The 11,433-nt window shown below is 38.3% G+C and overlaps 1 protein-coding gene across 1 annotated transcript in view; it reads left to right on the top strand.

The window, feature by feature from the left end:
• Positions 1-11,433, top strand: part of TBC1D15 (TBC1 domain family member 15) — a 71,028-nt gene that overhangs the window by 14,986 nt on the left and 44,609 nt on the right. The window contains 2 exon segments of the mRNA XM_006026249.3: positions 5,438-5,576; positions 7,699-7,909. Coding sequence (XP_006026311.1) covers positions 5,438-5,576; positions 7,699-7,909 — 350 coding nt within the window.

The following is an 11,433-nucleotide window of genomic DNA, read 5'->3' as shown; positions in this document are numbered from 1 at the left end:
CTCCCTCCCCCCCCCCCCCCCCCCCCCCAATTGACTTGAAGAGGCTCTAGGATCCACCCAGTGATCACGATGGACTGGTTGGTGACCACTGGTTTTTAGATACAGGGTTAAAATAAACCCATTTTACAAAACATTTTAAATTATGGTAGGCAAGGCAGTTTATATTTTAAAGTGTGCTGAGTTCGTTGTGTTAAAACCTCTAGCTTTAACTTGATTAGGTTAACAAATTCTAAAGCACACCTTGCCTTGCTTTGATTTAACTTTAGGAGGTGTTAGATTGAGTGTAGCTATTGTGATCTAATATTAACCCTTTAAAACTTGGACTAAATCATTTTCTACTCCTTTTCATGAAGTTGTAGAAATTCCTCTGTGTGTACTGGCCAGGGATCTGTGCAATCAGTACGTATGTAGGTTTTGGAATAGTTTGGGAGAATCAGCAAATAAACAGCAGGCTTGTCTTAGTCTTAACTGTAATAGTGCTACCCTTCTCATTATCATAACCAGAATTTTGATCCACAGCCTTTCAGTCTGTTGCTATTAAACATGATAAAATATTTAAATGTTTAAAATAACATTAGTGTTATAGATGCCTAAATACTTCACCAACAAGCCTAGAAAGCCAGGAAACTGTGTTGACTGGTAAGATGAAATCAAAGGATATGAAAATATGAAGCCATGCGATTACAATCATCAAATAATTTTTAACTTTTTAAATACATTTTTAGCTATATTCTTGCAGTACTATCTTTTGAATCTGTTGATAATCCATTCAGAGTTCTGCTGTATCTTAATTTTCTTAAGGCAACAGCTGATTAAATTTAACAAACTAATAAATTGTTTCACTGTTGTTACTTAAGTTCAGGAGCAGCAACGAAACTGGTGAGACTTAATTATGAAAGTTATAAGCAGCAGCCAAACGTAGGTTTGGATAGAATACTATAGATACCTTTATACTTGAAGCTAGAGAACTGGAGAGAAGAGAAAGAAAAAATGGGTCCCTTTCACTGTATTGGTATGAAGCCTTTTCATCAATTGTACATTTGTTCTGAGTTCTTATCTCAGTATTATTCCTTGACCTCACATTGGTGCACGTAGCAGACCTAAGAACAACAAAGAGGAGGTTTCATTTATTTATTTAGGTATGTCATGAGCAAAAGAAAATCTAACAATTGCATAGGTCTGCTACTAGATTGAGGTAGTAAAATTGTAAATAACAAAACAGAAAATACATGTTTTGCATCTGACGATGATGGGATGGGTGGGATGATATCGCTATATCACTTGAGAAAAATGCAGTACTTCCAACTCTGTTAGTAATCAAGGAAGATGTTAATCAGCATGTATTAGAAAGAAACACTTTTTAAAATTGGCAGTCACAAATAACTTGCACCTAATAATCCGGAAAGCTGGCAGTGGAGAAGTCTCTCTCTCAATGTTAATTTTTTAATAAATCTTGAAATACTGGGGAAATTCCAGGAGACTGCTAACTTTATTCTGCTTTGGCCCTTGTTGCATGGGTCACTTAGCGTGTGATTTATTTAAATTAGTGTTCTCAACCTTTTTAAGGTCAGGGCACCCCAACATCTCTTCTTCTGAATGTGGTGGAACCCCTGGCTGAGAACCACTGTTGGTGCTGGTTCAGCTTATCTGAGTGCTTATTAGCTGTGTTCTTCTGCCAGGGAGGGCTGTGCAGCTGCTATGAAACTGCCCTGTGCTACAAAGGCAGCCTGGGAAGGTGTGCGCCATGCGGGTGTGCTCCTTCTGTATTAGGGTTTGATCAGCCTAAAGCAGGCAGGAGCTGCCTTCGTTTTGCAGTTCTTTCTGGTCTGGCACCCCCAACACTTCTCTTAGAATCAGAAATGGGAGGGACATTTCCACCTGTTTGTGTTTCCAGGAGGATCATTACAGACAGATGGACCAGAAAGAACTGCAAGGTGCAGGGCAGCTTTGCTGCCTGCTTTAGGCTGATTGGAGAGACCTACTGTAGGGGGAATGCATGGGGCAATTTTACCTGGCCACTGCCCCCATCACACCACTGGGTGCTGCAGCACACTAGTTGAGAACCATCATTTAGATCGTGGTAAGTATTACCATGGCATAATTAAAAGTTAGAATGTATTTTGAGTAATCGTACGATCTCAGCCTTCTCTGGACAGGGCTGTAGCCAGCTATGCAGCCTGTCCCAATGAATGCTGACTCTGGCACTGGGTGCTGTGGCTCATACAGCTGCCTGTGAGGATGTGCAGTCCCTGTGCCCAGAGCCCATGCCCCCCTGCTACATGCTCAGCGCTGCTCAGCCTGAGTGTGCCTGTTCTGGCTCACTGGGGTGAGCCAGGTTTCTGCTTTTGGTGGTGGGTGGAGAGAGGTGTGGCAAGCCAAACCTGGGAGAGGGTGATGTGTCTTTGCCATTGGCAGAGTCTGAGATGGCTGGCAGAGTCAGCCTATTGTTGGTTCCAGCCCCGACACCAGACGGGAGTCTTGATCCAGCTCTAGTACACTGCTGGATCTGGGACTGATAATCACTGGAATCTTGAACCATATTATCTCCATGGAGCAGTCCAATGACAGCTGAAAACGTATTACTTAATTCAATCTGGAGATATGATTTTTCACAGGAGGAGTAACTTTTGCTATGGTGCGCTTGGCAGTTAACATGTGTTTTACTGCTTGAATATGCAGATGTTTAAGTTCTAAGTGCAGTTAACACATCCTAAGTGTAATGTGTGACATGGCAGATAGAAGAGCCAGGGATGATGACCTGAGCAAGCATAGGCTTTTGAGCTTGGCAAAATATTGGAAATTTGATACAAGATTCAACTGATAATATTAGAAGGCAGAGAGAGAATTAATATTAATCAACTTCATTTTATGACACACAGCCCTTGTTTAAAAAAACTCAAAACAAACCTCTGATGTTATCCTTCACAATTATAAATTTGATTAATTAAAGGACGCTGTTGGGTAATAGACATCTTGATTTAGTATTACAGGACTTCCTGTTTTTTAAACATTAGCACCACATAATTTCACTCCAGCATTTGTTAAATAAACTGTTCTTAATAACATAACTGACTTGTTGCAAAAATAGTGGGGAATTATAATTAAATGTGGTGTTTCAAGTAGTTTTTGTGCCAGAGCTGATACTGTTCAACACTCATTCATTTTCTTGAACAAGTAAATATAGAATTTGTATGGCATGAAGGCTGGTAAATAAAGCACAGAATGTAAGCTGTGTTTGTAATTTCAGGGATCTATATCCTAGAAAGCAGTGACTCAAAAGAATGTAAAGGTTGTAGTGGACGAGCAAGTAAACAAAAAAGGCTAATGTAGCCTTTGGAAAAGAACCACAAAAATGTATTTGAAGTTGGAGAAAATGTATTCTAGTGAGAAATGGAAAGAACTCAGTTTGTTTAGTCTATCAAAATAAAGACTGAAGGGTGACTTGATGGTGATGTATGGAACACCTTCACAGAGTGCTGCTCTGTGCTCTAAGTCTGCTTAATTCAGCAAAGCAAGGCAGGACAAGAATCCATTGCTAGAAGCTGAAGCTAGACAAATTCAAATTGGAGGTGATATATTAATATTCAGCCTCAAGGATATTAACCAATTTTCTCCATCTCTTTACCTTTTTAAGTCAGACGTTAGTGGGGAGGAGGGAGACTGAACAAATTAGGTCAGGTTTTGAAAACAGATTAGCTGCATTGTATCGTATAGATGTAACCTGGTGTCTTACTGGAAGATAAACACAAGATAATAGGCTTAATGCAGGGTTAGCTGGGTGAAATTTAAAGGCCTGTGAGATTATCAAGCAAGATGATCCAATGGTCCTTTCTGACCTTAAGATCTGTGAATTGAAGGGAGGGCTTAGTGGCTCTGTGACAGCTGTAAAGTTTGGAGCCCTGTTCGTATCTACTATATGTGTGTATGTGCGTTAAAAACCCATTACGTTAAAATGTTTTTAAATACTGAGCGTGTTTAACATGGAAAGTAGTAACAGATTATGTACAGAATCCCACCCATTTTATTTCTTTATAGTTATATATAGATGCATCTAATTTTATATTTGTATATTATTTATTTATATTATAAATATAAAACACCGGTGCACACATACACACACGCACATGCAGAAATTATTGTATTTTCTTTCCTTTTTTGAAAAATCCCAGAGAATGAAATAGTGACTATTGTCAGCATAAACTTTTTTTCAAGGGATTTTAAAGGCCGAAAACTATAGATAACTTGCAATATACTTATATGTGTTTCTGGGATTCTGCACTTGCTTTGTGTTACTAATTTCCATGTTAAACATGCTCATTATTTAAAAAACCTTAACTTTTTGTTTTCTGGCAAATTAGTAGCACTGGAAATAACCATGTGCATTTAGCACATTGTAATTGTTAGTCACATGGCATTACTGAGGGCTTAATTTAGTCTGCAGAGCCTTTACTTGTGATGATAAGTAAGAAGCTAAACCTAACTGTAAAATGGGGATAATAACTCTTATCTCTGTAGTAAAGTGCATTGTATTCTATGGAAAAAAGTGCTAGGTATTATAAGAACTAGGTATTATAACTAGTAATGTTTACTTTATAAGTTTATAGGATATAACTGCCCTTCCATTTGAAGAAGACTCTGAGCATTTTTACACATGCATGCATCACAGCGCTGGCACTTTGGAAAGCGCCCAGCGCTGCGACACGTACAGTTGTATAAGCAGCGAAATGCTCGTCAGCACTGAGAAAATGGCGACGGCATACTTTTGAACTAAAACACCTTAGAGGTGCTTTAGTTCAAAAGTGAATTGCTGCCATTTTCTGTGCGTGGATAGAATCTAAAATATACCAAAGCTTTTTTACTAGACTTTCTATAAAAAGTCTGTTGTCAGAAAAAACTTTGTAACTGTCATCTCTTGTCTAGTCCTTGTATAATTGATGACATGGAATCTCTGAAAATTTAGAAATATATTTTTATTTGTTTAATTTGGCATTTGGCCCTGTTGAAATGTATCCTTTTTATTGACTTGGCCATACTGTAGAAATGGCCCAAGTGATATTACAGTTTAGTGTAAGATGTTACATTTGTCATCTTTGAAAGATAATTTCTATGGAATAGAAAGGATTCTTTTAAAATTACTGTTTGTTCTTAATGCATCTCTAGTTGGACAAATTCAAGATTACTTGGGTGACTAATTATCTTCCCCTCATTTCAGTATTAGGGCTTCTTTTTATCTTAACACAAAGTTTCTTGTTTTTTCCCCCCTAATGCTTGTTAAATTTATTGTTTGAGGATTTTGACACACACACTGTTGTATGGTTTCAGCCTTAATTTTAATTTATTGAAAGTAGGATTTTTGTTTGTTTTAGGATGGAAATGAGCTATGAATAATCATTACTATTTTCTCTCTTGGTGGCTTCTTTAAATTTTTGTTTTTTAGGATTCCAGTTCTGTTGTGGAATGGACTCAGACTCCTAAAGAAAAATCTCTCCGAGGGTCAGAACATCAGAATAGTTATGAAGCAGAATGGGACATGGTCAACACAGTCTCTTTTAAAAAGAAGCCACATTCTAATGGAGGTATCTAAAAAATAACATTTCTGGAATATTTAAAACGACTCACTTGTTTTAGTAAGTTACTGTCAGAGGACACACAAAGGTTTCTATCAGAAGTTAAAAAGCTGAGGTGATTTCTGGTACAACAGCGATTTGCGTTTTCCCAGTTGAAATTTCTCTGTACCCCAAAAGCAGTTTGCTGCTCTAAATTACTCTTGAGTTTCTAGAGACTTTTGTCCAACCAGGTTTTTAAATGTCCATCCTATTGCTTTATCAGTAAGATTAGCAGTGCTTTATATGCATTGGACTTTTTTAAAAACATTTTTAAGTGACATAACATTTGAACTAATCTCTACAATAAAGTTAGAGAATGAGAAAATATAATGCTTTGTTACTTGAATGCTTTTTTACTACTAGAACAGCAGGGGGAGATAGTGTATACTGCTATATAATAATTGAGAGCTTGCACAGCCAAAGATCAATATCCAGAAAATCAACCTCTTATTACTACCTAACACTTAGATTTTGGGAAAATACATACTGGAACATTTTGAAGAAATAAATGTCTTGGAGATACCATTTTTTTGTAGATAGAATATATCTGTTTTCTCACTGCTCTTACATGGTTCCCTCTGTACACATCTGAACACCATTATATCTCTGATTTTTTACATGTTCCAGGTTCCTTTTTCCTTGCTCTGGAAACTCACTCCCCAATTTTATACTCTTTGTGTCTTGCCCTGTATTAGACCGTAGTCCTATAATTAGGGATGCTTTTATTTGGCTCCCTGTCAAAGATGTTTTAAATGGGGCTAGGGATTCACTTGCATATAACTAAATGCAGGATTGGGCTTCAGGTAGTGAGGTTTTTGAGGTCTAATATAAGATTGGAATCTTGACTGGAGCTTTTAGGTACTGTGATAATATAAATAGAGTCAGGGTATCCTACTGTTTTGTATTTACAGTGGTTTACTGCTCCATCACTTATTGTTTGTATTAATTTTTGAAAGATTCCAGTTGTGAAGAACAGCAGCATTAGGGATCAGTCTTGTCATTAAGGTACATACTGTGATTGGCTGTTATAATCAAGTGCCATTCTTTGATGGACTGTGGAGGGTTATCTTGAGTAGGATTGGCTTTCTTTTAGCGTGATAAAAAAGATAGCCCATTCTTCCAAAATTCTGGGAACTATGAGTTCCATCAGTGTATAACTTGCAGCCTTCTGCTTATGGAAGCACAAGATACCTTATTTGTACGTGATCCCTGCACAGGGAGGAAAAGAGAGAGAGTTTCTTTGAATCCTCTTCTGTGGTCTTGGGTACTCATGTCAAATACTTTTTGGAATGCATGGTACTGTATTTTCTTGCGTGCGACACATCCGAAAATATAATACACACCTTGTTTTTTTTAGAAGGCAGAATGAAGAAAAAAATATTTTCCCAGAGTTATGGCTGCATAGAGCAGAGACAGAGCCTAATCTTCATCTGATTCGCCCTCCTTTTCCTGCTTAGGCTGTGAAATTAGGAGGAGAGAAACCAGGAGCAGCTAGGAGGCAGCAAAATTGCTTTAAGAAAGGTTAGCTCATTTAGTGGAACATCAAGAGCATTAAAAAGAAGAGAGGTTGTTGCCACTTGTAGAGTTAAGTCATTTGACTCCTCCAGCTGCCTGGATATTAATAATGCAGCTGCTGCACTGTGGAACAGGAGTCAAAGCAGGGTGTTTCTGTCCCAGTCAGAAAGTCAGCTTCCCCACTTAATACATGCACCCCAACTTGGGGGGTGGAATTTTTATGCAAGAAAATGCTGTATATGCATTTTAAGTGCATGATACCACCTAGCTAACTGGATGGTGGGATACAATAGTTGTAGCTGGGATTTGACATAGTAATTAAAGTTGTGCTTGCTGGACAAATTGCATATGGAATCAGCATAATTTTAGGAAAATGGAACCTGAGTTAACACTAATCATTTAGATACTATTAGGAAACAGGCATAGTAAAAACTGAAGGATTTAGTCTGGGAAGGATCACACTATACTATGATTTTTGATGCTAGCATTAATTTTGTACAAATCATTTGTGCTGTGGAGGGTAGGTGTAGCTCTTTACTCTTCACACCAAAATAAAGTACATCTTTTGTTTTTAAAGATGCTACAGTTCATGCAAATGGAGAAAGCAAGTGGTCATTCCTGTTCAGTTTGACAGATCTAAAGTCAGTCAAGCAAAATAAAGAAGGCATGGGATGGTCTTATTTGGTGTTCTGTTTAAAGGATGACATCATACTCCCAGCTCTTCACTTCCATCATGGAGATAGCAAACTGTTGATTAAATGCCTTGAAAAATATGTGGTGCTGTGTGAGTAAGTATCAAAGAATTCTGTTTGAAATCTGAAATATTGCCACAATTTTGAATTCTGGTTGCAAGTTTTCCAATATGAAAGCATTTGATTTTAAAAATTTAACCCTGATTTAACACAAGGATATAATCCTTTCCCTTTATTATTGTCTTACTATTTTGTTAACTTCAGCCATTTCTAACAATTGATTCAGTAAATTATGCCCTTTCTCTGCAAGGCTCGAAATACTAAAATTATGTTGGAGTCAGCCATTAATTGGAAAGAATTGTGATGATTTCACAGTACGTCAGTAGTACCTTGTAGTGGTTATAAAGACGAGGAGATAAGATGACCAGGGTTCTTTTGTTGGTGAATATTATCAGGCTGTGTTACTTTGAGCTTTGCCTCACTAGACAAGTTTTCTCACCTGTAAAATAGGGAAAGTAATAATAACTTACCCGTGTAATGCACTTTGAGGTCCTCAAATGACTATGTGCAAAGTAATTATTAACGTTGACATAAATGAGTCAAGGACTTAAGTAGATGTAGCTCTGTCATTCAGATCTATTTATATATAAATGTTTCCTCCAAAAAGATCTTCAGAATTCTAAGGCTTGCTTTTTCATCTCAAATTTAACTTTTCAGCATTCAATTCATTACATATATTGTACACACAGCCAAGACAATTGAACATGGTTTTTTTTGTTGTCCTTGATCTGGAACATTATCTGTTGCTGTAACCCAGAACTGACAGATCTGATGTAAATCCTGAACTTTGATAGTTCTTCTGCTATGATATCTCTTTTGATAGTATGTTATGCTTTATTATTAGACTTACTTTTTTGCTTAAAAAAATGACAATGTAGACAAAACCCCAAGACAGACAAACAAACAAACAAACAAACACAACACCACAGGGCTGCTTGTTTTCTCCTGGACTTTTTGTCTGGTAGAAGCAAACATTTTTTCCATTTTTCTTGTTTATTTATCCTTCTTGTCTCATGGCTAGTAGAACCAGTTTTTAGACCGTATACCAAACTGGTTTGTCTTAATCCTCCAGTAGCTGTTGTTTGGTATTTTAATTATTTGCTGTGTGATTGAGAGAGAGAGAGAGATAGATATATGTATATACATGCATGCATGCGCACACTTTTTTTTTGTCATTGGCTAAGAGACCATTGTTCTAGGTTGGTGTGCTCAACTTCCTGCCTGCAGGCCAGATCTGCCCAAGAGGCCATCCAGCCTGTGGTCCTACAGGTCCAGAAATTTGGCAGTGATGGAGCACTGGCTGCAGACTGACCCTGTGCCACTTGTCTGGTTTATGGGGCTGGAAGGTTGAGTACTGCTGTTCTAGGCATTGTATAGACATATTGGGGGGGGGGCAGACGATTTCTGCTCCCAGCACGTTTATAACCTACCTATAACATAAGTGACAACAGGTGAATGCAGCCAGGATAGGAGCAAAGAATAAGATTATATTAGTTAGCCAATAAGTGTACCAGGTATTTAATAATTTCAGGGTTTCTCTTTGGGTATTATTTGCAAATGAGCGTAGAGATGGATTTGATGCCAAGCAACAACGTGGCTTTGTGAATGGGAGGAAAATGTAAGGTGAAAGCTGGCATCACTGGCAGAGTAGAGGAAGAAAATTACACCTGAGCAAGTGTACAGAGATTAGAGGTAGAGTTGCATTATTCTATAAAGCTTGTATATGAGATAAAGGAGACAGCCAGAGTGAGTACTTGGAGAAGAATGACATGGTCAAATTGAGAATTTCAGCTATGTGGATGGAGATGAAAGACTGTATCATAGAGATGTCATACAAGAAGAATTGGCAAGATGTTCAGGGACTCCCTGAAAGATTGTATTAAGTTCTACTTACATTAAAGTTTTCATATTTCCTCTCAAAGCCATCATTGGACAAACTGTGGAGAGAATCAAGAGCAGAGGAACAAGAATAAGAGGTGAAGAGGATATGACCTATTAGGAGAGGTTAAAGGAATTAGGTTTGGTTTAGAAAATAGAAGGCTAAGAGGGGGGCATGACAAAAGAGATTACAGCATGTAAAAAGGTTGTTATAAGGAGGCCAGTGATCAATTGTTTTCTGTATTCCCTGGGAAGAAGACAAGAAGTTGGTTTAATTTTCAGCAAAGGTGATTTAGGTTAGATATTGGGAAAAGCTTTTTAACTTAAAGCACAGAAACAAATTATTTAGTGGTGCACAGAATTTCATTTATTGGATGTTTTAAAGAACAGGCTAGACCAGGGTTGTCCAACTTCAGACCAGCAAGGGGCTGCATGCTACATAGATCATGGACCTGGGTTGTGTGCCAGGGGGCCTGCATGAGCTCCTTGGGACCTCTGCTGTGTGCAGCCTCCTGCCAGTGAGCAGTGCAAGGCCCTCCTCTTGCTGCCTCCCAACTCTGCTGCCACTACCATGCAGGCAGTTTTCACTGTCCCTCTTTTCCCTTCTTGATGCTATGAGAGACCCCAGCCACCAGTACTGGAACAATGTTGGGAGTAATGGTCAGACAGGAGCTCATGGGCCTCAGGTTAACTCCCTCTTGTATAAAATATTCTATTAAAATATTGAAAATTAAGACCTTGGTATTGCAAAATGCTTATTTATAACTGTTCTCTCATTACTTTAAATGTATACAGCTGTACTCAATTAAAGTGTATGCATATTAATTCATTTTATTGGATCAGAATTGTATTTTCATTAGAATTTCTTGTAACGGCATAAAACCTTTATCACTTCCAAAGAAAATATAGTGCTTCACTGTTTCATTTATCTGGACAAACCTGGTCAAATTTAAAAAATAGGAATCTAAAGTTTGTCCCCTACATGTGGAATTAACACCCCCCACCCAATCATATAGGACTTTGAACTTCAGGCTCTTACAGATGAGCTTGTAGTAGGGAGCAAGCTTAAATTGTGCAGCCCTTTTAGTTGTGCTAATGGCATCAGCCACTTGTCAAATTCCATTTTTGTCATTCGTGAAGGTACTGCCTAAGCCAGTGCTATAGTTGCTGCTGTTATCACCTTTCAATATAATGACCTTCCACAAATCAGGAAAAGCTCTACATTTAAGTGCTCCTGCCAATTCATGTGGCAACAAGCCTGTGCTCAGCTTTTTACACATCTTTACATTGTAACTCCTAGCCTGGGCTTAGCCTGTGTTTGCACCCCATTATTTCATTGCACTGCTCAAAAAACCTTGCTCCAGCCTTGAAATGGACAGGCCGTACCTGGTCTTATAGCTGTTCATGGAACACTGCTGAAAATGCTGGAGTTGGATTGGATGCTTTTAAGGTAGGGACATACTTAACATCTGAAGCGCTTCAAGTGCAGCAGCACTCTGAAGTGGTTCCGAAACATGCCTCCACTGGGGACAAACATTTGTATGCCACAAGCCCTAGCACCTATACTGTTTTAAAATTGCCGTGGCTGCATGTAGTGGTATGTACTCAGCTGGGGGCATGATAGGGTGCTGCTGTATTCTCCAGTTCCCCTCTCAGTCCCTTCCCTCTGCCAGAGGCAGGAG

This window comes from Alligator sinensis, unplaced genomic scaffold (genome assembly GCF_000455745.1).
Source record: "Alligator sinensis unplaced genomic scaffold, ASM45574v1 scaffold1021_1, whole genome shotgun sequence".
NCBI classification, from domain to species: Eukaryota; Metazoa; Chordata; order Crocodylia; family Alligatoridae; genus Alligator; species Alligator sinensis.
This window is presented reverse-complemented; position numbering and strand designations above follow the sequence as displayed.